Source organism: Mustelus asterias, chromosome 25 (genome assembly GCF_964213995.1).
Source record: "Mustelus asterias chromosome 25, sMusAst1.hap1.1, whole genome shotgun sequence".
In the NCBI taxonomy this organism is placed as follows: Eukaryota; Metazoa; Chordata; class Chondrichthyes; order Carcharhiniformes; family Triakidae; genus Mustelus; species Mustelus asterias.
The window spans coordinates 6925659-6952852 of NC_135825.1; the positions used below are offsets into that span (position 1 = coordinate 6925659).

Here is a 27194-nt window from a genome sequence, read left to right on the forward strand (position 1 = left end):
AGGTGAATCACAATTAGAGTCATATAGAATCATAGAGGTTTATAGAATGGAAATAGGTCCTTCGGCCCAACTTGTCCATGCCACCCAGTTTTTACCACTAAGCTTGTCCTAATTGCCCGCATTTGGCCCATATCCCTCTATACTCATCTGTACTCATTGAAAAAGGCCACACAAGTAGTTTGTCCAATTGGGAATGTTTGTCCTGAAATTATTTCCCTTGATTCCGCTCCTTCATTGCAGCCTTTCTCCTCAAGCTTGCCTCCTCCAGTGCCCTGGATTCAGCCCACGCCACTGTCTCACATGCCTATGCTACCCCGTGTCCCACTAGCAGGAGTCGCCCTTGCTGGAGATCATGCTGGCTTGTATGGCCACTTCCACCTCTTCACAGGGAAGACATGAGGATCTCATCAGAGAATAAGCTCTAGCTGATGCTACCCACTGGTTAGAGGGGGGGGGGAAAGAAGGGACAAAGGGAAGAAGAATGGAAGGAATGGAAAAAAGAAAGGAAGGGAGGAAGAAAGAAGGAAAAAAAGGCCCCATGTCCACTCTAATCCCGTGTCATGTATTCCCTCTGGACCTGCTATGAAACTGTGTCCTTGCGGTCTGCTTTGACTCTGGGCCCATGGTAACCCCATACCCAAAGTATCCTATCAACCCATGCCCACTAGGCCTGTTATGAACCTTTCCTTTCCGTGCCCAATCTGCCTCTTATGAGACTTTCCTTCCCGCGCCCACTAGACCTGCTCTGAATTAATGAACTGAGGAAAATGGAAGAAATGCTTCCACCACGAGCAATTCTCAGGAAAGAAAATGTCAGCAGCCATCACTTTGTCTCTGGGGAAGAGGGTATCGTTAGTTGTGGCAATGCCGGGTGGTCCTAAGGCGATGGGAACACAGCGGCAAAACAAAAGCTCATCTCCTGTGATAGGCTGCAGTACAGGAGCCGAGTGCAGACATCTGACCATCGCTGACATTGTTAGAACAGGACACTCTGATAATTAAGCCAGTTTCTGGCACTTGGGACAAATTAGGATTGAATCCAAATATCTTCCCTGGAAATTCAGCGTTACGGCATCAAAGTGGGCCAGTGGTGATAGGACGCAGAACAGCCGAATTGACTGGCAGAACAGGTTCGAGGGGCAGGATGGTGTCCTCCCGTTCCAAGTAATTTTGTCTGATGGTATGTCATCACATTGTGAAGATGCTAATCTCATGCAGCCGTTGTCTTGTTTCCTGGCAGAGCCTCACCTGTACCCGTTACACATTGCAAGAATGAGGGGCTGCCACCACGGAACGGCCATGAACTGCTGTCCTTCTGTAACGTGGGGAATAGGTGGAAGCACAAACCCGTCTAAAATAAAACACTCTGCCTTCGATTCTTTCCCCGGGCTGCAAGATGGAAAAGCAGTGGTTACTAACGGAGTATAAACAGTGAAGAAACATTTGGACTAACCAGGTCCTGCGGACATTTCTGATCCACTTCAGCCTCTTTGTTCATCTAATCCTATCAGCAAAACCCTCCATCATCTGCTTATGCATTTTCAATTTAAACACACCCATACCATGCACTTCAACTATTCTATGATGCCAGTTATTCAAAGAATGCCAGCGCCCTGGTCCCAGTTAGAACATAGAACAGTACAGCACAGAACAGGCCCTTCGGCCCACGATGTTGTGCCGAGCTTTATCTGAAACCAAGATCAAGCTATCCCACTCCCTATCATCCTGGTGTGCTCCATGTGCCTATCCAATAACCGCTTAAATGTTCCTAAAGTCCTATATCTCCCACCATGAACCCTATAGTTATGCCCCCTTGTAATAGCTTCATCCACCCGAGGAAATAGTCTTTGAACATTCACTCTATCCACTCCCTTCATCATTCTGACTCCACTATCACTGCAGGCAGTCCATTCCACACCCCGACCACTCTCTGCGTAAAGAACCTAGCTCTGATATCCTTCCTATATCTCCCACCATGAACCCTATAGTTATGCCCCCTTGTAATAGCTCCATCCACCCGAGGAAATAGTCTTTGAACGTTCACTCTATCTAACCCCTTCATCATTCATCAGTTACTCAGAGAATATCCTGAAGTTTTGCAATGATACCTTGCTTTATTCAGTCAGAACTCTCACAACACCAGGTTAAAGTCCAACAGGTTTTATTTGGAATCACGAGCTTTCGGAGCCGCTGCCTCTTCATCGGGTGATGAAGAAGATAATGCTATGAAGGAGCAGTGCTCCGAAAGCTCATGATTTCAAATAAACCTGTTGGACTTGAATCTTAAAGTTAAAGTTTATTTATTAGATCACAAGTAAGGCTTACATTAACACTGCAATGAAGTTACTGTGAAATTCCACTAGTCGCCACACTACGGTGCCTGTTTGGGTCAATGCATCCTAACCAGCACATCTTTCAGGCTGTGGGAGGAAACCGGAGCACCCGGAGGAAACCCACACAGACACGGGGAGAACGTGCAAACTCCACACAGACAGTGGCCCAAGCCGGGAATCGAACCCAGGTCCCTGGCGCTGTGAGGCAGCAGTGCTAACCACTGCGCCACCATGCCTCCCGTAACCTGGGGTTGTGAGACTTCTTACTGTGCCCACCCCCGTCCAATGCTGGCATCTCCACATCATCGCTTTATTCAAACTGAACCTCCTTTCACTAATCATTGATACATGAATTTCATTTCTCCCCATCAGTTTGGACCATTGTATCGGCCTGGTAACCCACACAAAACTCACCGGATTGGGGATATGACGATCCTCGGTAACCTGGATCTTTCTGCATTTGGATTTCTTTCAAAGTGAAAATACTGATATCTACAAGAGAGGAGGGGGGGGAAAGCAAAAGCTAACGTGAGGATGTGATTCAGCGATCCGTGATGAAGGTTTGCTTTGTATTATCATAGTCATTGCATCGATTCCTCTGGCCGCAGCAGAACACTTGGACATCCCGGAGTTCATCTCAAATCATTTTAAACAGTTTGACGGGCCACATCTGATCCATTTACGTGACTCGAAGAGAGAACACAAACAGCAAGGCAGAATGAGGTCCACACCGATAGAAATCATGCTTAAAGGAGGAGATGGAACATTGAGTAAAAGCTGTGAATTGAATGTTGATTTAACCGGAACAGTTCAGTGACATTAAGCAGAGGTGCTTGTAACTTGTGTGGGCCTCATTACACAGTGTGTACAGGACAGTCTGCCTAGTTTGGTGTTCTAGGTAAAGAGGATTTTTGTATGTAATTGCTTTTAAACTTCAGAATGAATTATATAATACAGAATTTTCCTTAAAACGGTTGGCGGGGGGGGGGGGGTGGATGGTCTGTGGGGGAATGGGGGCACATGTTCTGAGCCTTTCATGTGTAACCTCGTGGGGAGGGGGGTCTAGAGTCCCCATATGATTACTGAGAAAATGATAGTGGGGTTAAAAGGGGACAATTACAAGGACGGCTTCATTGAGTCATAGAATCATAAAATTCCTACAGTGCCGATGGAGGCCATTCGGCCCATCGAGTCTGCACCGATAACAATCCCACCCAGGCCCTATCCCCGTAGCCCCACGTATTTACCCTGCTAATCCCCCTGACACCAAGGCCGGGCTTTTACCGGCATGCCCTCCCTGATTCCGGGGCCAGGAGAGGCTCCGAGAACGGCATTCTCCGTTGGCCTCGGGTCGTACAAAGCTCGGGCAGACATGCCGGTAAAATTCCGTCCAGAGGGTCAATTTAGCATGGCCAATCCACCTAACCCGCACATCTTTAGAGCGTGGGAAAAAGTCAAAATTAAAGTTTATTTATTCGTATCACAAGTAGGCTTACATTTACACCGCAATGAAGTTACTGTGAAAATCCCCGAGTCGCCACACTCCGGCACCTGTTTGGGTACACCAAGGGAGAATTTAGCATGACCAATCCACCTAACCAGCATGTCTTTTGGACTGTGGGTGGAAACCAGAGCACCGGGAGGAAACCCACGCAGACATGGGGAGAATGTGCAAACTCCGCGCAGACGGTGACCCGAGGCCAGGAATCGAACCCGGGTCCCTGGCGCTGTGAGGCAGCAGTGCTAACCACTGCGCCACCGGGCTGCTAACATCTTAACATTAGTACCTTGTGCTCAAGCAGGGTGGAATTTTCCAAGACGTCAGTGACAACAGCTGAACCCTGAAAGCACCAAAGACCACTCAGCAGCAAAAACGCGGGGGAAAAGATCAACTCAAGAACAGCTTCTTCTCTGCTGCCATCAGATTTTTGAATGCACCTACCTCGCATTAAGTTGCTCTTTCTCTACACCCTAGCTATGACTGTAACACTACATTCTGCACTTTCTCCTTTCCTTCTCTACGAATGGTATGCTTTGTCTGTATAGCGCGCAAGAAACAATGCTTTTCACTAATACATGTGACAATAAATCAAATCAAATCAAACCAAATCATTGAGAAGTTACTCACTGTCTGGTAGAAAGTGCACTCTTTCTCCCAGGTTCTTGAAATAAAGGTGCTGGAGAGCATCCTCAGCTGAAATCCTCTTCTTGGCCTCGTACTGACACAGAGAAATCAATTGAAATGTCAGTCTGGTTCCACCAGGGTAAAGCCGGCATTATAACTTGCCACAGCTTAAGTCAAAACAGGATGGTTCAAAAGAAAAAAACATGCTTTCAATTAACTAAGCCTGTTTCTAATCAGGCCTCAAACATAAGCTCACTTCCATGGGCGGCACGGTGGCTCAGTGGTTAGCACTGCTGCCTCACAGCGCCAGGGACCCGGGTTCGATTCCGGCCCTGAGTCACTGTTTGTGTGGAGTTTGCACGTTCTCCCCATGTCTGTGTGGGTTTCCGTCGGGTCCTCCCAGAGTCAGAAAGATCATAGAATCCATTGAGCAGTGAAGAATCATAGAATCCCTACAGTGCAGAAGGAGGCCATTTGGCCCATCGAGTCTGCACCGACCACAATCCCACCCAGATCCTATGCCCATAACCCCATGCATTTACCCTAGCTAGTCCCCATGACACTAAGGGGCAATTTAGCATGGCCAATGCACCTAACCCGCACATCTCTTGGACTGTGGGAGAGAACCGGAGCACCCGGAGGAAACCCACGCGGACAAGGGGAGAACGTGCAAACTCCACACAGACAGTGACCCAAATTGGGAATTGAACCTGGGTTCCTGGCGCTGTGAGGCAGCAGCGCTAACCACTGTGCCACAAACATGTGCAACTTAGGTTGATTGGCCATGCTAAATTGCCCCTTAGTGTCAGGGGGATTAGCAGGGGTTACGGGACAGGGCCTGGGTGGAATTGTTACCGGTTCAGGCTCAATGGGCCGAATGGCCTCCTTCTGCACTGTAAGGATTCTATTCTAGAATGTTCTTGACTTCTCTGCAGCCTTGCAAGAAATTAAGTCACCATCAACAGCAGCTGTAACCTCAAAGTGCAGCGGAATAATCTGATACTTGGCTACACTTGCCAACAGCACCAATATTATGGTTCAGAAGAGTTACAGAAGGGAATTTCTCTGTATGTTCAGCATTTTCCAGCCATCATCTCTCGGTGTTTCTTCCCTTGCCTCTGAATATTGAAATTTCCAAAGGAAGGTCAGCAATCCCCTTCAGGGCTTGTGGCCTAACCTGCCATCTACAACTCAACCACAACATTTTGACCTCAATGTCAATGGGAAAGATGTTACGTGGAGAGATGAGAGGAAGTGGGGTTGTTCCTCTATAGAGCCATCTGCAAGATGCACTGCCGCAACTCGCCGAGGCTCTTAGACAGCACTTTCCAACCCTCTTCTACCTAAAAAGGACAAGGGCATTGGAACACCACCACCTGCGAGTTCCCCTCCGAGTCACTCACCATCCTGACTTGGAAATATATCGCCGTTCCTGCACTGGCTCAAAATCATGGCACTCCCTCCCTAACGGCATTGTGGGTGTAGCTACACCACATGGACTGCAGCGGTTCAAGAAGGCAGCTCACCACCACCGTCTCAAGGGGCAATTAGGGATGGGCAATAAATGCTGGGCCTAGCCAGCGACGCCCGCATTCCGTAAATTAATAAAGATTACAATTGTCACTATGGTTACAAATCGCGCTGCTACAATCTCCTCTGTCGAGAGACGTAGGAAAAAAAGCAACTTATAAAACACATCGCCATGGCAATGCTTTCTTTAAAAGGAATCATCTTGTCATTAATTCAATTATTTAGATGCTTACCAATAAAAGGTTGGTAAAAAGATCGAGTCCTTCAGCGTCCAGTCTGGAATAAAAAACATCACAGAAATTAAAACATTTTCAATTAGTCAGGGGCCAGGTTTTTACAACCCCCCTGATGCGCGATATAACTCACGAGGCTAGAGATGCTCGGGGAAATAAAGGCTTTTATTGACTACAACAATAGAGCTACCATATATAATACACGATCCCAGACTAAAGGGTCCCAGACAGAGCAGTGACCTTTATACCTCTCCCAGGAGGCGGAGCCCGACTGGGATGTACCATAAGAACTATATTACAGGTAGAACAGCCCAACCCTAACCCCAACAGTAACATGTAGAACAGCCCAACTCTAACCCCAACAGTAACATATATACAGACTCATAGTACTGGCCAGACCCTGGCTCAGCACTACCTGGTGGGAACCAACGATGGTTCACCATACCCCCCATCCCGCACTGCGACACATGTGGCGAGGCATTTAACCCTCCATTCAGTTGGGCGGGACAGTAATCTCCCACCGGGTGGGAGAAGCTGCAGAATCCTGGCCAAGGAGATTGAAATCGTTTCACCCGATAATCATTCAAATCGTAGAATCCCTACAGTGCAATGGAGGCCAGTTGGCCCATCGAGTCTGCACTGACAACATTGGAATAGTGTAGGTTAGATGGGCTTTAGATTGGTTTCACAGGTCGGCGCAACATTGAGGGCCGAAGGGCCTGGACTGCGCTGTAATGTTCTATGTTCTAACAATCCCACCCAGGTCCTACCCCATAACCTCACATATTTACCCCGCTAACCTACGCATCCCAGAACACTAAGGGGCAATTTAGCATGGCCAATCAACCTAACTCGCACATCTTTGGACTGTGGGAGGAAACCAGAGCACCCGAAGGAAACCCACGCAAACACGGGGAGAACATGCAAACTCTGCAAAGACAGTGACCCAAGGCTGGAATCGAACCCAGACCCCTGGAGCTGTGAGGCAGCAATGCTAACCATTGTGCCACTGTGCTGAGCAATTGCTGCCAATACCAACAGATAGATCTCAAATTCTTCAGTCCAGATTTTAGTGCCAGTGTTAACAGCATCTAAAATGAACCTGTCATTGCTGCGTTGAAATAGCAGGCAGAAAAATGTCATATAAACATCATCTATTTGACAAAGAACTGCATCCAGCTGAAAGGGCAAGTGGGGCAGCAGTTTAAAGTCTTCTCTGAAAGTATCTCCAACAGTGCACTTCCTCAGTTACCGCACTGGGGTGCCAGCTTAGACTTGTGTGCTCAGGTCTCGGGAGAGGGTCTTGAACTCACAACTCTTGACTCAGACACTACCCGCTGACAGCTAATACCACCTATGAATGTTGTAATCAGTTTAAATTTATAAAATAAGGCTTACATTAAGACTACAATAAAGTTACTGTGAAAATCCCCTCGTCGCCACACTCCGGTGCCTGTTCGGGTACACTGAGGGAGAATTTAGCATGGTCAGTGCATCTAACCAGCACGTCTTTCAGACTGGGGGAGGAAACCGGAGCACCCGGAGGAAACCCACACAGACGCGGGGAGAGAGTGCAGACTCCACACAGACAGTGACCCGAGCCGGGAATCGAACCCAGGTCCCTGGCGCTGTGAGGCAGCCGTGCTAACCACTGTGCCGCCCCACGCATATAATACATAAAATACACATTGTATACATATAATACATGCTTCACTATCACGCACAGCCGCGTAAAGCAATTCCCCACCTCCCCCTGCCCACCCCTGCCCACCCTGCCGCGAGTTCTAAACAGAATGTGACCGGTGTCACTATTCCTTCCTCTGGTGCACTCAGTTTGAAGTGAATAAAGTCAGCGGCAGCACAGAGCCAAACTAAATAATGAGAGGAGGGACATCCACAAGTGTGAGACCCGGATTGGAGGGTCATGGTTGGAACTGAGAATGATTTTGCCCATAGTTAAAGATCCTCCAGTCTCAGCTGGCATTGCAGGCCAACGTTGGTGAGCTGCCAGAACTCAGTATGAGGCTCAAGGTGGAAGAGGGACAGCATCAGTAACTGGGGGAAGGACGGGGTTTGGGGGGGAGATGGGGGGGGGGAAGTACCAGTAAATAGTGGAACTGGGGGCAAGACCAAAAGAGAAAATGCTGGAAAATCTCAGCAGGTCTGGCAATATCTGTAAGGAGAGGAAAGAGCTGACGTTTCGAGTCCGGGTGACTCGAAGTGGAACTGGGGGAATTGAGAGGGGGCAATCATAAAGGGGGGTTCTTTCTCTGGAAAAGAGAAATTTGAGGAGTGGTTTAATGGGGGTGTTTATCATTATGAAGGGGTTCGATAGGGCAAGGCGTAAAGAAAATACTTCCACATGTAGAAGCTGTAAATGTAGGCTGGAATTCTCCAACCTCGCCCGTGGCTGGGATTCTCCAGTCCCGCTGCTGTGAACAGAGACTTGGCTGAGCGCCAAATTCTCCGTTCTCGCCGGCAGGGGCGGACGGGATCGGAGAATGCCAGCCAAATGTAAGATAGTCGCGAATGAATCTGATACAGGATTGTTCAGAGAGTGGTGAGAACGCTATCACACGGAGTAGGTGAGCTGAATTGTGTTGAAAGGGAAACGGGATAAACACAGGGGAGAAAAGGATAGAAAGATGAATTGCTTGGTTGAGATGAAGGAAAGGGAATCGGAAGGTGCACTTGTAGAATATAAAGAATTGTTTAAGAGCTGTTGGGCAGAATGGCCTGTTGCTGAGCTTATGGGGAGGTGATGGCCTGGTGGTATTATCGCTAGATTATTAATCCAGAAACTCAGCTAATGCTCTGGGGACCCGGGTTCGAATCCCGCCACGGCAGATGGTGGAATTTGAATTCAATAAAAAATATCTGGAATTAAGAATCTACTGATAATCATAAGACAGTGTCGAATGTTGGAAAAACCCATCTGCTTCATTAATGTCCTACAGAGAAGGAAATCTGCTGTCCTTACCCGGTCTGGCCTATATGTGACTCCAGAGCCATAGCAATGTGGTTGACTCACAACTGCTCCTTTGAAATAGCCTAGCCAAGGGCAACAAGGAATGGGCAATAAATGCTGGCCAACCAGCGATGCTCATGTCCCACAAGTGAATTTTTAAAAATTCTTATGTAATATGATTTCCAATATTGGGAAAGTAAGGAGAATAGTTTATCAGTATACCTGGGAACATGGTGTATCATTGGTTGGGGTCGGTAATAAGGGAAATTATAAGCCTTGAATTCTTCATTGGATGTTATTCCTGGCCATGTGTCTTCTGTTGGAGTACCTGGAACAATAATAAAGATAATAAACTGCACAAAACTTAGTTATTGAGTGCGCTGCGTTATCCATTCTTTATTTATCTCCAGAGACTGGATTTTAGGTTAAAGTCAGCCCAAGCTATTAACTGCATCTCTCTCCCTGGCAAGCGTCTGTTTCTAAAACAGTCCATTCATAAACTCGGAGTTATATCTGTACCTGAGGAGTTTCCAAACACATATTCATGCCATCATTAAAACTACCTCAATCTCCCTACCTCTATAGCGCCACATGATTTCACTCCCGTATCAGCTCATCAGCTGCTGAAACCCTCATTCATGCCATTCATTCCCTCTTGAGTTGACCATTCCAATAGGGTTTCCTATATTCTACTCTCCATAAATCTAAGATCATCTAAAGCTCATAATAATCTTGTGCTCACTAACTTATACTGGCTCCCAATCTTGACATTAATATCCTCCTTTTCAAATCCCTCCATTGACTACAAAGAATCCATAGGATCATAGAATCCTGCAGCACAGAAGGAGGCCATTCGACCGATTGAGTCTGTACCAACCACAATCCCACCCAGGCCCTATCCCCGTAAACCCACATATTTACTCTGCTAATCCCACTGACACTAGGGTTAATTTAGCATGGCCAATCAACTTAACCCCCACATCTTTGGACCGTGGGAGGAAATTGGAGCACCCGGAGGAAACCCAAGTAGACACGGGGAGAACGTGCAAACTCCACACAGACAGTGACCCGAGGCCGGAATTGAACCCGGATCACTGGCGCTGTGAGGCAGCAGTGCTAACCACTGTGCCACCGTGCCGCCCTTGTCCTCCCTATCCCTGTAATCTCCGCATCCCTCTAAGATAACAGCTGGGAATGTCCCGTCTCGCCCGTCACAGGAATTGTAGCGAGCGGGACAGGAAATTCGGCAGACCATTCAAAGATCCGTTGAGCTCGGGTGGGAATTCCCGGCCTTGGAGCGCGTGCAGCTGAGAAATCCCATTAGCATTCCCCTAATTCCACCCTCTTGTATTTTCTCATTGCTCCGCCATTGGCAGTCATGTCTACAGCTGCCTCGGCCCAAAGCTTTGGAATTTTCTCCGTAAAGGTCTCTGTCACTTTCACCGGGATTCTCTGGCCTCGCCCGTGGCGTTTTTCCCGATCGTGGGAAACAGCTGCTGTGGGCCGGCAGCGGGACCTTCTGGCTCCGGAGCTGTCGGTGGGATTTCCCATTGATTCCACCCCATTCCACCGGGAAACATATGGCGGGAACGCGCCAGAAGGTCCAGCCGGTGAGAAGAACCAGAACATGGTGCCCATAATCTCCATTTCTAAGATGCACAGATCTGGTCTCGCTGCAGTGAGCGGAGATTTGGCTGAGCGCCAAATTCTCCGTCCCCACTCTTGCAGCAGCAGCGGCTGGAGAATTCCAGCGGCACGGTAGCACAGTGGTTAGCACTGCTGCTTCACAGCTCCAGGGTCCTGGGTTCGATTCCCGGCTTGGGTCACTGTCTGTGTGGAGTTTGCACATTCTCCTCGTGTCTGCGTGGGTTTCCTCCGGGTGCTCCGGTTTCCTCCCACAGTCCAAAGATGTGCGGGTTAGGTTGATTGGCCAGGTTAAAAATTGCCCCTTAGTGTCCTGAGATGCGTAGGTTAGAGGGATTAGCGGGTAAAATATGTGGGGGTAGGGCCTGGGTGGGATTGTGGTCGGTGCAGACTCGATGGGCCGAATGGCCTCCTTCTGCACTGTAGGGATTCTATGATTCTATGTTAACGGTGCTATATAAATATAAGCTATTGTTATTAAATTTTGTAATGAGATTTCAACTTTTTTTCAGCTTTTTTTCTATGTTCTTTACTTACTTTCCTAATGAAACTCTTCATCTTAACTAACCTCATTGTAACAAGTTTAAAGTTTATTTATTCGTATCACAAGTAGGCTTATGTTAACGTGGCAATGAAGTTACTGTGAAAATCCCCTAGTCACCACATTCTGGCGCCTGTTTGGGTACACTGAGGGAGAATTTAGCATGGTCAGTCCACATAACCAGCATATCTTTTGGACTGTGGGAGGAAACCAGAGCACCCAGAGGAAACCCACACGGATATGGGGAGACTGTGCAGACTCCGCACAGACAGTGACCAAAGCTGGGAATCGGACCCGGGTCCCTGGTGCTGTGAGGCAGCAGTGCTAACCACTGTGTTAACACTCTCTGCTAAACTCTCAGTTTGCTAAACATCAGGATCAGGGGCTTGGTGTCAATCTCAGTACATCCATACTTCACTCACCTAGAAGCCTGAAAATTAAGTGCAATTCTTCCTTCACTGTGGAGCCAGGGAACAAAGGCCTTCCAGCAGCCATTTCATATAGAATACAACCAACTCCCCTGCAAATATTGAGCACAGAAAGTAATATTGAGATTATCACACACACAATGCAATGGCCTGAATCTGCAATCGAGCTGTGCATTGTAATAGCCTTGATCTGGAGTAGGTTCATAACTATGCCTGTCCACTCCAGAGATATTCATTGGAACAGTCTCACTTTGGAGAGAACCTACAGACTTTGACAAGTTCAGTCTAAATCAGAACATTTAGCTGTAACCCAATTAGCCTAGATCAATTCATTGCTACAGATTTAGATTATAGCAGGTTAACATTGAATGGGTTTACAACACTATGCAATGTGATGCTGTTGATGATATCCAAGGAATTGTGTTCCCAGCGTCATTGTAACTGCATAAGATAACTTAGAAAAGTTCAGAAGGTCAGAATTGTAGTGTTGTGCCGCGCTATGTGAAGTAAACATTCAAGGTGTTGTAAGCTTCACAGTGGCTAACTGTCACGACAAAGCTAACCCTTTGGAGAACAGCCACCCATGCCCTTCATACTCTATGAATGGTATGGTTTGTCTGTATAGCGCGCAAGAAACAATACTTTTCACTGTATCCCAATACATGTGACAATAATAAATCAAACCAGAATCCTGCAAGCAGGTAAAAGCAAAATACTGCAGATGCTGGAGTCTGAATCACAAACAAAAAATGCTGGAAAATCTCAGCAAGCCAAGCAGCAGCAACGGAGAGAATGAGTTTCAGGTCAATGACCCTTCATCAGAACTGAGGAGAGATGAAATGTAATGTTTTTTGAGCAAGTGAAAGAGGAAGGGGGGAACGAAAGGAAAGGAAAGGTGTGTGATCGGCTGAAGGACAGAAAGAAGAGATTAAATGATAAAAGGTTTTACAGCGAAGAGCCAAAATGAGTGGTAGTGGGGCAGTAAAGGGAATAAAGATGTGTTCGGATGAGGGGTGAAAGGTTGGATGGCAGCTGTCCAAGTGCAAAATGAAGGAATAAAAAGAGAAGTAAGAAAAAATCAAACCAGCAAAAAAAAACATAAAATAAATTGGAGGCAGAGGTTATGATTTAAAATTGTTGAACTCAATGTTGAGGCTAGAAGGCTGGAGAGTGTCGAGTTCCTCTGGGTGGTGTTCGAGGTCCAATTGTCTTCAGCTGTATCATCAATGACCTTCCTTCCATCATAAGGTCAGAAGTGGGAACGTTTGCAGATGAGTGAGTGCACTATGTTCAGCACCATTCGTGAGTCAATGTCGATAGACGGCAAGAACTGCACAGCTTTCAGTGACAAGTCACACTGGTGCCACACAAGTACCAGAAGTAACCATCTCCAACAAGAAAGAATCTAACCATCTCCCCTTGATGTCCAATGGAACACCATTGGCCAATTACTACAATCAACATCCTAGAATCTACCAAAAACTGAACTGGACCAGCCGTACAATTATTGTGGCTACAAGAGCAGGTCAGAATTTGTGAACCCTAGAACGGGGCTGGCAAGATCATGAGAGGTGAGGAACCAGGCACGAACCTGATTCTCCGCCTCTCGACTGATCTTACCAGCTGTCCATGCCGGTCAGTCGGCGTGGCAATCCGGTAAAATCTCGCCCACTGTTTGCCTCAACATTCTGGTAAGATTCCCCCCCTCCCCCATTGACTCCACTTTTCAGGAAGAAAGAAGTGCTCTGGGATATGGTGAAAGGTATAAATGTGAGTAGGAAAGGATTGAATTAACTCTGCTTTTTGCCCGAGTATTGGTTTTATCGCAATAATTACTGAAAATCATCTTGTCAGTAAAATGTGACGGTTTGGAAAGATGTAAATATTTATATTTTTCGCGAATCGCTCACCACATGTCGATCTGTGTCGAGTATTCCGTGGAGCCCATGAGGACATCGGGGGGTCGGTACCATAAGGTTACTACCTCGTTTGAATAGGTTTTTGTGGGAACAGATTTTGCTCTTGCCAGACCTGGAAGGGAAATGGTTTGAATGTGGTAATTATACTTGTTACTGAATCTCACAGTCCATCTACTATATACAGTTTTTTTTTCCTTTCTTAAATCTGGACAGGTCATAAACATTCCAGCTATCCTTAGCACTAACTTCAATGGATTTGACCCCAGTGCCCTTAAATCCTTCAGCAAGAATGCAGTAAACTAAAAGGAATCCAACATCCTATGTTCAAGTGGCATTATTGAAAAAAGGTTGAGTGCAGTGGACAATGGACAGAAACTGGCCAAATTTCACATGGGGTGGCGATGGCCTAGTGGTTTTATCGCTAGACTATTAATCCAGAAACTCAGCTAATGTTCTGGGGACCCGGGTTCAAATCCCGCCACGGCAGATGGTGGAATTTGAATCCAATAAAAAATATCTGGAATTAAGAATCCATTGATGACCATGAAACCATGTCGGAAAAACCCATCTGGTTCACGAACGCCCTCAGGGAAGGAAATCTGCCGTCCTTACCTGGTCTGGCCTACATGTGACTCCAGAGCCCACAACAATGTGGTTGACTCTCAGCTGCCCTCTGAAATGGCCTAGCAAACCACTCAGTTCAAGGGCAACAAGGAATGGGCAATAAATGCCAGAGATGCCTGTGTCCCATGAAGGAATAAAATAAACACTAACAGCAAGGGATTTGAACCCTGCGCATCCAATCCGTCAGCAAGAATGCAGTCAACTAAAAGGAATCCAAAATCTAACATTCAAGTGACATTACTGAAAAAAGGAAAAACAAGATGCAATGGACAATGGTCAAAAACTGGCCAAATTTCACATCCCAGCATACCATGAGACTTTGGAACTGGATTAAAACAAAATGCTTGAAATGAAACACAGAAAAATGAAGTGACTCTTAGGTTTAAAGTTTATTTATTCGTGTCATAAGTAAGCTTACATTATCACTGCAATGAAGTTACTGTGATAATTCCCTAGCCGCCACAGTCCGGCGCCTGTTCGGGTACACTGAGGGAGAATTTAGCATGGCCAATGCACCTAACCAACACGCCTTTCGGACTGTGGGAGGAAACCGGAGCACCCGGAGGAAATCCTTGCAGACATGGGGAGAATGTGCAAACTCCGCACAGACAGTGACCCAAGCCAGGAATCGAACTTGGGTCCCTGGCGCTGTGGAGCAGCAGTGCTAACCACCGTGCCGCCCCATGAATATGAATATACTGGTCAAAGGGATGGCACATGCAATCAAACCACATGCTGGGGTGCTCTGTCCAAAAATAAGTGACTTATCTTGACCATTGAACTCCCGTGGTTAAATGTAGAACTACAAATAACACTTACAAGCTAATGAGTTGTGGGCTTCAGTGAGGCTGGGTGGACACCCAAATCCTTCCAGAAATGCTAATCCCAAAAACGGTTAAATTTGTGCAAAAACTCACTCACTGATCTGATGACACTGATCAACCAGAATGTTGTCCAAGAAAACACCTTTAATAGACCATCCACCAACCCAGGATGTGGGGGATGGTTGCAAGATTGAAGAAGGTTCAATCAAATGAGGGAGAGATGTTGTACCAACCTTTGGCACAGGTTTAATTTTAACAGTTTAAAAAATGTGTGTTTCGGGACACGGGAGCGACTTGCAAGGTTAACTAGGGGTGGGATCGATTATTTGCATCCATGGAAACGTACTCCTCTGAGTAACTGACAGGAAAGGTGCAGTTCTGAACTTCCAGGAACAGCATTTGTACAAATTGATTTATCTGGAAGGGAGCAGGTTACTGATATTTGTAGGTTATTTGGCGGGGGAACTGGATACTGGTGTTTAGCCCCTCGAGCCTGCTCCATCAGTCAATAAGATCATGGCTTATCTGCTTCGATTCCATATTCCACCCACTCGCCGATAACCTTTGGCTCCCTTCTTAGTCAACTTACTCCTTTTCCGGCTGAGGTAGACTCAGGGCCTGCCTCCTCACCCGCCTGCGGTAAACGTTCATGGTGCTTTGTCGCCGTTCACCAAATAACCGTCAAGTACCTGCCTTCCGGCAAAGCACTCAAGAAGAAGAAATCCTTGTTAGTCTAATCCTCTGAAATTTTGACGTTTATTTATTAGTGTCACAAGTAGGCTTACATTAACACTGCAATGAAGTTACTGTGAAAATCCCCAAGTCACCGCACTCCGGCACCTGTTCGGGTACACTGAGGGAGAATTTAGCACGGCCAATGCACCCGAACCAGCACGCCTTTCAGATTGAGGGAGAAAACCGGAGCACCCGGAGGAAACCCATGCAGACACGGGGAGAACGTGCAGATTCCCCACAGACAGTGACTCAAGCCGGGAATCGAACCCGGGTCCCTGATGCTGTGAGATTAGCAGGACATCACTGAGTACTTTGCCAGTGGAGGCAGACAAGGCCGAGTATTTGTCTGTGTGTTACCCAGCTACAGTCACTGTTACCAGCTGATTTATTGATAGGTAAACAAGGAGACTAAGACAAAGGGTGGGCACATGCCATGGGGCAGCACGGTGGCACAGTGGTTAGCACTGCTGCCTCACAGCACCAAGGACCCGGGTTCAATTCCCGGCTTGGGTCACTGTCTGTGTAGAGTCTGCACATTCTCCCCGTGTCTGCGTGGGTTTCCTCCGGTGCTTTGATTTCCTCCCACAATCCAAAGATGCGTGGGTTAGGGTTGATTGGCCATACTAAATTGCCCCTTAGTGTGCCAAGATGTGTAGGTCAGGGGGAATAGTGGGGTAAATACTTGGGGTTACGGGGAACAGGTCTGGGTGGGATTGCCCCTTAGTGTCAGGTGGATTACGTGGGGTTACAAGGATAGGGTATGGGTGGGATTGTTGTCAGTGTAGCCTCGATGGATCGAATGGGCTCCTTCTGCACTGGAGGAATTCTATGATTCTATGATTACCAGCTGCACCTTGAATGAGCATCCCGCAGCTGGCACAGAACGGGCAGGAATTTCCCATCTCTGCATAAAGTTAAAGTTAATTTATTAGTGTCACAAATAGGCTTACATTAACACTGCAATGAAGTTACTGTGAAAATCCCCTAGTTGCCACACTCCGGCACCTGTTCGGGTACACTGAGGGAGAATTTAGCATGGCCAGTGCATCAAACCAGCACGTCTTTAGGATTGTGGGAGGAAACCGGAGCACCCGGAGAAATCCCCGGGGGCCACGGGGAGAACATGCAGACTCCACACAGACAGTGACCCAAGCCGAGAATCGAACCCAGGTCCCTGGCGCTGTGAAGCAGCAGTGCTAACCACTGTGCCACCGTGCCGTCCCATGTCATGCGCTCGCCCTTTGTCTTAGTCTCCTGGTTTAATGATGTGGACAAAACGTAAAAAGACAATATTATCTCGAATGAAGACGGGGGAAGAAAAGAAGACTTACCAAAGTCAGCTAGTTTTAATTCCCCACGTTCGTTAATGAGAAGGTTTTGAGGTTTCAGGTCTCGATGCAGAACTTTTCTCTTGTGACAATAGGCCAACCCTCTCAACAGTTGGAACATGAATATCTGTATTGGCGAAAGCGTCACGTCACAATCAAACCACTCTCCTTCATTTTACATCGGTGCTAATATCATTTCCCACTCCCACCGCCCTTTATCTCTACAGGGTCAATGGTGGCTATTGGCGAATGAGGGTGTCGAAGGGTAGGAGTGGGGGAGGATGATGACTGACCTATCCCCCGCCACATTCTACAGGGTTTTTTAGTCACTCAGGGATTGGGGAACATGGGGGGGTCCCTGGCAAGGCCAGAATTTATTGCCCATCCCTAATTGCCCTCGAGAAGGTGCGGTCAGCTACTTCCTTGGTTGGGTGTTAGGGTCTTTCGGAGGGCAGTTCAGAGTCAATTACATCATTGTGCCACCTATATGCCAGACTAGGTAAGAAGGGAAGATTTCCTTCACTCAAGGATATCAGTAAATCGTGCGTGTTTACCGGAAAGCCCAATAATTTCATCATCACTATTACTGAGTCGAGCCTTTTATTTAATTCATTGAATCCTACAACTGTGGTGGTGGGATTTGAACTCACGTCACTGGATTACTCACCCAGTGACATAATCGCTGTGCACTGCACCCTGGTCGCCACACTACCAGAAGGACGTGGAGGCTTTGGAGAGAGTACAGAGGAGGTTTACCAGGATGTTGCCTGGTATGGAGGGGCTTAGTTATGAGGAGAGATTGGGTAAACTGGGGTTGTTCTCCCTGGAAAGACGGAGGATGAGGGGAGACTTAATAGAGGTGTATAAAATTATGAAAGGCATAGATAGGGTGAACGGTGGGAAGCTTTTCCCCAGGTCGGTGGTGACGTTCACGAGGGGTCATAGGTTCAAGGTGAGGCGGGGGGGAGGTTTAACGCAGATATCAGAAGGACATATTTTACACAGAGGGTGGTGGGGGCCTGGAATGCGCTGCCAGGCAAGGTGGTGGAGGCGGACACACTGGGAACGTTTAAGACTTACCTAGATAGCCACATGAACGGAGTGGGAATGGAGGGATACAAAAGAATGGTCTAGTTTGGACCAGGGAGCGGCACGGGCTTGGTGGGCCGAAGGGCCTGTTCCTGTGCTGTATTGTTCTTTGTTCTCTCTTTGTTCTGGGAAGAGAAGCCATTGTAACTTCCATGACTTCAGGCTCAGTGTGAAATCCGGCCAGGTAAGCTGTAGTGAACGAGGTAAAGGTAAAGTCGCTACAGTCCCAGATGACCATAGGCTGCTCTCCCCTCTGAGGGGAAGAGCTGACTGGTGGCGATTTAACCTGAGGGTCTCCACACCTCAGGCGAGGGGCAAGGTTGAGAAGGTGGAGCCCTCATGAATAACCTCAGCCGGTACGGGAATTGAACTCATGCTGTGGGTGTCACTCTGTATCACTAACCAGCCATCCAGCCAACTGAGCTAACTGATCAATGAACTAAGCAAGTGATCATGGTCCATCATGGTCCATATGGGCGGCGCGGTGGCACAGTGGTTAGCACAGCTGCCTCACAGCACCAGGGACCTGGGTTTGATTCCTGGCTCGGGTTACTGTGTGTGTAGAGTCTGCACGTCCTCCCCGTGTCTGCATGGGTTTCCTCCGGGGCTTCGGTTTCCTCCCACAGGTGGGTTGGGTTGACTGGCAATGCTTTACAGGGGGATTAGTAGGGTAAATGTGTGGGGTTATGGGAATAGGGCCTGGGTGGGATTATTGGTCGGTGCAGAGTCGATGGACCGAATGGCCTCCTTCTGTCCTGTAGAGACGCTATGATTCTATCTCACCGACATTGAAGCCTCAAGATTGGTCACAGGTGTATTGGGGTGGTGCGTAAAATAAACAGCTGGGGGGGCGGAGGGCAGGAGGTGACACAGTCTAGAGGACAGAGTTGCATGTCGCCTGTTGGAGCAACAGATTATTTTCAGCATGAGTGGCTTCCTGAGGCCCCAGAGTATAAATATGTCATTTGAATTAAAATAAATTTAAATAAAATTATACCCTTCAACATCATGGCATTGTGCAATTTCTCAGAGTGCATTAGGGTCAGGTTCCAAACCACCTCCTACCTAAAGTAATAATCAGCGCCCTACTTACATCGCAGATTCACAGTTTCTATGTTATTTGAGAGGATCCATTCACTTCAAACAGGCGCTTTGAACACTCATTGAATAGCAGCTGCATTGTATGAATATTAAACTGGATTTAAACCTCCCTCGGTTTTTACAGAGGAGAATCAGATCACAGATTACAGCACAGAAACAGGACATTCGGCCCATCTGCTCCACACTGGTCTTTATGCTCCCCATGGGTCTTCTCCCACTCAATCTCATCTCACCCCATCAACATATCCTTCTGTCCTTTTCTCCTGCATGTGATTATCGAGCTTCCCTTTTGAATGTATCTCTGCTTTTCGCCTTCCTGGTTGTGGTGACGTCCACATTCTCATTACTCTCCGGGTAAGAAGATTGCTTCCTGAGTACTTTATTGCATTTTACTGAGATTCATGGCCCCCCACTATTGGACTCCCTCTCAAACCCCACCCTGTTCTGTCCCCGACCCAAACCCCAGTTTCATTTCGTCACAAAGCAATATGTGACCACAGGCCCTAGAATAGAATGGAATCAAATCCCTACAGAGGCCATTCGGCCCATCGAGTCTGCACTGACAACAATCCCACCCAGGCCCTATCCCCATAACCCCATGCAATTACCCTACCTAGTCTCCCTGACACTAAGGGGCAATTTAGCATGGCCAATCCACCTAACCCGCACAAATCTTTGGACTGTGGGAGAAAACCGGAGCACCCGGAGGAAATTGAATCCCTACAGTGCAGGAGGAGGCCATTCGACCCATCGATCTGCACCACCAACAATCCCACCCAGGCCCTATCCCCATAACTCCAGGCATTAACCCACTAATCCTCCTGACACTAAGGGGCAATTTAGCATGGCCAATCCACCTAACCCGCACATCTTTGGAGTGTGGGAGGAAACCAGAGCACTCGGAGGAAACCCACGCAGACACGGGGAGAACATGCAAATTCCACACAGACAGTGACCCAAGTCGGGAATCGAACTGGGTTCCCTGGTGATGTGAGGCAGCAGTGCTAACCACTGTGCCACCGTGTCGCCCCTCTGTGGGGCACCACGACAGCATTCCCCACCATGTCCTCATCTTCTCTCCTTGCATATTTTCTAAAAGACTGTCTAGTTGTTTCTAATAATCAATCATAGAATCATAGAACCCTGACAGTCCAGTAAGAGACCATTCAACCCATCAAAACTGCACCAACAAGAGGCCCACCCAGGCCCTATCTATGTAACCCCGCATTTTTATCTCACTAACTAGGGTCCATTTAGCATGGCCAATCAACCTAACCCACACATCTTTGGACTGTGGGAGGAAACCGGAGCACCCGGAGGAAACCCACGCAGACACGGGGAAAACATGCAAACTCCACCCAGAAACCCAAGGGCAGAATTGAACCCAGGTCCCTGGCGCTGTGAGGCAGCAGTGCCAACCACTGTGCCACCGTGCTGCCCCTTTATAACATCATGGAAGGGAGAGGGGGGTGCAAAGAGGAACAAGATGTTTCCTCCATGAAAATCTCAGATGGGGGAAGAGGTGAAGATGCTTCGTTCCCTCAGAAAGGTCGGAGAGCACTTTGGAAAGAGACATTTGGATCAGTGAGGTCAGAGGTCAGATTCCTTTTACTAAGGGGGGCTGGGGGGGGTGGGCTCAGGTGATGACATCATTCCCCGGCTAGGGAGGCAGTGAGGAATGTTGTCCTTAAAGTTTTCTTTAAGTGGCTGGAAAGGGTCACAATCAACTGCGACGTACCCTGAGGCCCAACTAACAGCCGGTCAGCACAAGGGGTCAGTGGCAAAGGGAGGCTTTGGCCTGTGTGATCCTGGCTGGGATTGTCACTTGGCCCTGTGAGTGCAAAGAGGAGCAGTTGTGGTTTGACAATAGTGCTCTGGGATGGTGTGTCAGCATCCCTACGCCTCTGGGATGTGCTGGAATTTTCAAAGTGAGGACCGGAGGGGTGGCACGGTGGCAGAGTGGTTAGCACTGCTGCCTCACAGCACAAGGGACCCGGGTTCGATTCCCGGCTTGGGTCACTGTCTGTGTGGAGTTTGCACATTCTCCCCATGTCTGCGTGGGTTTCCTCCGGGTGCTCCGGTTTCCTCCCACACTCCAAAGATGTGCAGGTTAGGTGCATTGACCATGCTAAATCCTCTTAGTGTCAGAGGATTAGCAGGATAAATATGTGGGGATACGGGGATAGGGCCTGGGTGGGATTGTGGTTGGTGCAGACACATTCTCCCGTGTCCGCGTGGGTTTCCTCCGGGTGCTCCGGTTTCATCCCACAGTCCGAAAGACGTGCTGATTAGATGCATTGCTGAATTCTCCCTCAGTGTACCCGAACAGGTACCGGAGTGTGGCGACTCGGGGATTTTCACAGTAACTTCATTGCAGTGTTAATGTAAGCCTAATTGTGATTGATAAATAAACTTTAACAACTTTAATGTGGCTGGAGTTGGGAAGCCTCTCGGCTGCAACCTTGAGGAGGACAGGGAGGGACAGGAGGCTATTTCCAATCTGTGAATTACCAAACATGAACATTCTGATGCTTGTTAATGCACAACTGTTAGATAGAAAGCTGGGCGCAATTAAATAATCTTTAAATAAGAGAAATTTTGGGCTTGGGGATTTTGTACCCGATTGGACGCAGTCTCTCTCATGTGCCATTTAGTTACTTTGTGCTCAGTGAGGTTGTTGGCCCTCCATGGTGTTGTCTGCTCTCTGCTTCAAGGCAGCAGCAGGATCCATCATGGCTGCTCTCTGCCTTTCATATCCATGTTCTGGGTATCAAAGGGGTGTGAGGGGGCAGGGCCTAGGGATGGGGCCTACGGGCGGGGCTTAGGGACGATCGGTGGGGGTGGGAGGGTCCCGCTACCACTCTGCCATTGGGATCATTCAGGACTGGAGAGAGGCCAGCGATCGGGGCAGTCTGGGGTGGAGTGGCCTGTCGGAGGGGTCTGCCTCCCATGGTCTGCCAAGGTAGGGGGGGCTCTGCCTCCTGGCAGCTCCAGTCTCCTGGTAACATTTGGTGTAATCACTGGTCATTGAGTTCACCCCCGGCCCAATTAGGGCATTTACATTTCCAGATTGCGACCCGGAAACATTGTAAATGCCGTGTACGATCACGACCCGGAAATTAATCAGACATTGGGTTCCTGATCCCAGATTGAAAATCAAGCCCTGTGCCTCAGTGAGAGGAATGAGGAGCAACTATTGAAAATGAATTTTAAAATAATGCAGGAAAGGGAAAATTAACGTCAAAAGAAATCTCAGGAAAGCCGTGATGTTAGAACTCAAAGCCGTGGTGTGCTCCTCATGTTCCACGTGGGAAGCCGGAAATCTTTCCATTGCCTGGGATCGGCATGTGTGCGGGAAGTGTCTCCAACTGCAGATCCTGGAAGCTCGGGTTTCCCAGCTACAGCAGCAGTGGGGATACAGCGGAGTATCCACAAGCTGGAGATTATTGTGGGTGGCACATATAGAGAGGTGGGTCACACCACAGGCAGAGGGAATGGGTGACCACCAGGCAGGGCAAGAAGTCCAGGCAGGCAGAGCAGGAATCTCTTGTGGCCATGCCCCTGAGAAACAGAGGCCACACCTGGAATATCGTGTGTAGTTTTAATCTCCTTATCTGAGGAAGGATGTTCTTGCTATAGAGGGAGTGCAGACAGGGTTCACCAGACTGATTCCTGGGATGGCGGGACTGACGTATTAGGAGAAATTGAATCAGTTAGGATTATGTTTGCTGGCATTTAGAAGAATGGGGAGGGATCTCATAGAAACCTATAAAATTCGAACAGCACTAGACTGGGTAGATGCAGGAAGGATGTTCCTGATGGTGTGGGTATACAGAACCAGTGGCCATAGTCTAAGGATACGGGGTAAACCTTTTAGGACTGAGATGAGGAGAAATTTCTTCACCCAGAGCCTGTGGAATTCATTACCACAGAAAGGTGTTGAGGCCAAAACATTGTATGTTTTCAAGAAGCAGTTAGATATAGCACTTGGGGCAAAGAGGAATCAAAGGATATGGGGGGAAGGGGGGAATCAAGCTATTGAGTTGGATGACCAGCCCATGATCAGAATGAATGGTAGAACAGGCTTGAAGGGCTGAATGGCCTACTCCTGTTTCTATTTTCTATGTTTCTATGGTTAAAACTACAATCAGATTCATCTTCTGCAAGAAGCCTCTCTTAGCATCTTCCCTACATTGTAATGTACCTGTGTATCTATTACAACCATTTGGTTTTCTGAAGTACCTATAGCATAATGTCCCATGGTGCTTTACAGGAGCAATCAAACCAAATCTGACACTGAATAATATGAGGAGATATTAGGACAACTGATCAAAAGCTTGGACCAAGAGGTAGGTTCTAGGGATTGTCTTAAAGGGTGTGAAAAAGGTGGAGAGGTGTAGAGAGGAAATTCCAGAGGTTCGGGCGAGCTCCAGGCAGCTAAAGGCACCAATGTCGGAGCGATGGAAAACTGGGGAGGCTCGAAGGGTTGTGCGGTTGGTGGAGATCACAGAGTTGGGCACGGGTAAGGTCAAGAAGGGATGTGAGTGCAAGGATGGAAATTTATAAAATTGGGAAATTCAACCGCATACCATGGCTAATCTACCATTTGGACTGTTCAAAAGTAAATGTGTGTCTTACAGGTGGATTAGCCATGGTAAATGTATGGGGTTACGGGGATAGGGCGGGGTGGTGGGCCTTGGTAGGTCTTTCTGAGAGTTGGTGCAGACTCGATGGGCTGAATGGCCTCCTCCTACACTGTCGGGAGTCTATGATAAACTCCTGCAGATGCTGCAAATCTGAAATAAAAACTGAAAATGCCAGAAAACCTCAGCGGGTCAGGCAGCTTCTGGGGAGAGAGATAAGAGTTTAAAATGTTTCAGATCAATGATGACTTTTCATCAGAACACATGAGTATTTCCAGCATTTTCTGTTTTTATTCCATTTTGGAGGTGTTGTGATCTGGTGCTTTGCATTTCGTTGGGATTTGAAAGCAAGGTGAAATCTTGGCCATGTTGGACCTGGGTCATAGGAGGTCAGTGAGGGCAAGAGTGAAGAGTGAGCAGGGTTTAGCACAGGTGGAGTTACAGAAACAGAACAATAATAACACTGAGCTAAAGCTGCAAGTTACAGAACATCTTTTCCTTACATTTTTCCTTCACAAACTGTAGAATGGATTTCAACTTGTTCTCACCGATTAATTATTTAAGCACATTTCGATTTCAAATCATAGAATCGCTACATTGCAGAAAGAGGCCATTTGGCCCATCGAATCTGCACCGACCCTCTGAGCAAGAATCAATCCCAGGCCCCTCACCCGATTCCCCCTAATCCCATACATTAACCATGGCTAACCTCCCTAATCATTAGACCATAAGATAGAGGAGCAGAATTAGGCCATTCAGCCCATCAAGTCTGGTCCACCATTCAATCATAGTTGATATTTTTCTCAACCCCACCGTCCTGCCTTTCCCCCATAACCTCTGATCCCCTTACCAATCAAGAACCTATCTATCTCTGACTTAAATACACTCAGTGACCTGGTGTCCACAGCCTTCTGTGCCAATGAATTCCGCAGATTCATCACCCTCTGACTGAAGAAATTTCTCCTCATCTCAGTTCCAAAGGGTCATCCCTTTACCCGGAGGCTGTGCCCTCGGATCCTCGTCTCTCCGACTAATTGAAATATCTTCCCTACATCCACTCTATCCAGGCCTTTCAGTATTCTGTAAGTTTCAATGAGATCCCCTCCTCATCCTTCTAAGCTCCATCAAGTACAGATCCAGAGTCCTCAAACGCTCCTCATAAGTCAAGACTTTAATTCCTGGGATTATTCTTGTGAACCTCCTCTGGACCCTCTCCAAGGCCAGCACATCCTTCCTTGGATACAGGGCCCAAAAAAGCTCACAAATACTCCAAATGTGGTCTCACCAGAACCCTATAAAGCCTCAGCAGCACATCCCTGCTTTTGTATTCTAGTCCTTTTGAAATGAATGCGACCACCTTTGGACACTAAGGGACAACCGAGCATGGCCAACGCACCTAACCTGCATATCTTTGGACTGTGAGAGGAAACCGGAGCACCTGGAAAAAACCCACACAGACACAGGGAGAATTTGCAAACTGGGTGCCTGGGACTCATTGCCGGGGGAGGTAGTGGAAGCGGATACGCTAGTGACTTTTAAGGGGCGTCTTGACAAGTACATGAATAGGATGGGAATAGAGGGATATGGTCCCCGGAAGGGTAGGGGGTTTTAGTTAAGTCGGGCAGCATGGTCGGTGCAGGCCTGGAGGGCCGAAGGGCCTGTTCCTGTGCTGTAATTTTCTTTGTTCTTTGTTCTTTGTTCCACACAGACAGTGACCCAAGCTGGGAATCGAACCCGGTTCCCTGGCGCTGTGAAGCAGCAGTGCTAACCACTGTGCCACCATGCCGTCTCTACCCTGCTAATCCCCCTGACACTAAGGGGCAATTTAGCATGGCCAATCCGCCTAACCTGCACAGCTTTGGAGTGCGGGAGGAAACCGGAGCACCCGGAGGAAACCCACGCAGACACGGGGAGAACGTGCAGACTCCACACAGACAGTGACCCAAGCCGGGAATCGAACCCGGGTCCCTGGCGCTGAGAGGCAGCAGTGCCGCTCGTGTCATGCATTAGCTCAACAGGATGTAACAATCCTGGAATACTTTCAAGCAACATTTACACGACGTCACGTCATCTCGTTACAGAGAGCGGGATAAAGACAGGATTGGAGGTGGGGCAGGGTGAGACTTTGAGTTTCAGATATTCGCTTCACTGAAGATGAAATCTCACTAAACATTGTCAATTATTGCTGCCAGGTCACAAGGCACAGCACAAGTGGGACTAAATAAACTACTACTTGAAAGCAACTGGACCTTTGACACCCTGTGAACATTTTGGAAATTTCCAAGACAGATTGTTCAGTAACTGAGCTGTTTCAGCTAAAAATGGACGTTTGGGTTCAACTAGAATTGTCCCATATTCTCCACAAGTTGAAGATTAATGTTCAGGACGTTGCTGCTTTATAGAAAATTATGTTCATTTAATTTCCTTCGAACACTCTCATTGGTTGCAGGGACAATGGTGGCAGAAAGTCATAGAATCCGAGAACCCCTACACTGCAGAAGGAAGCCATTCAGCCCATCGAGTCTGTACTGACTCTCCGGCAGAGCATCTTACCCAGGCCCTTTCCCTGTAACCCCACGTATTTACCCTGCTAATCCTCCTAATCTTGCGACACTAAGGGGCACTTTAGTATGGGCAATCTACCTAACCCGCACATCTTTGGACTGTGGGAGGAAGACAAAGCACCCGGAGGAAACCCATGCAGACACGGGGAGAATGTCCAAACTCCACACAGACAGTCACCTGAGGCCAGAATTGAACCCTGGTCCCTGGCGCTGTGAGACAGCAGTCCTAACCACTGTGCCACCGTGCTGCCCAATTAGCTAATAATTATGGAATTGAAAACTAGTCTCAGTAACGGTGACCATGTAAATATCATCGATTGTCAGGAAAACCCTGCTGTTTCACTAATGATCTTTGGCAAGGAAATCTGCCATCCTGACCTGGCCTGGCCTACATGTGACTTCAGCCACATGTGAAACATGGTTGGACTGCCCTCTGAAATAGCTCAGCGAACCAATCAGTTAGGGATGGGCAACAAATTCTGGTATCCCGTGAAAGAGTAAAGAAAAAATCATGATCAGAATATTAGAGCTCTCACTGACAATCAAGATTAATCCAATCGGGTAA

General features: G+C 47.9%; 1 protein-coding gene across 1 annotated transcript in view; it reads right to left on the reverse strand.

Moving 5' to 3' along the window:
- Positions 1-1304: 1304 nt before the first annotated feature.
- Positions 1305-27194, reverse strand: part of LOC144511769 (cyclin-dependent kinase 18-like) — a 123139-nt gene continuing 97249 nt past the window's right edge. Inside the window, exons 9-16 of the mRNA XM_078242038.1 lie at positions 17236-17359; positions 13713-13833; positions 11797-11894; positions 9412-9517; positions 6222-6264; positions 4462-4552; positions 2748-2825; positions 1305-1389 (exon numbers count right to left, since the gene is read on the reverse strand). Of these exons, the coding sequence (XP_078098164.1) occupies positions 1352-1389; positions 2748-2825; positions 4462-4552; positions 6222-6264; positions 9412-9517; positions 11797-11894; positions 13713-13833; positions 17236-17359 (699 nt within the window). The 3' untranslated portion in view covers positions 1305-1351. The remainder of the gene's footprint in view (positions 1390-2747; positions 2826-4461; positions 4553-6221; positions 6265-9411; positions 9518-11796; positions 11895-13712; positions 13834-17235; positions 17360-27194) is intronic.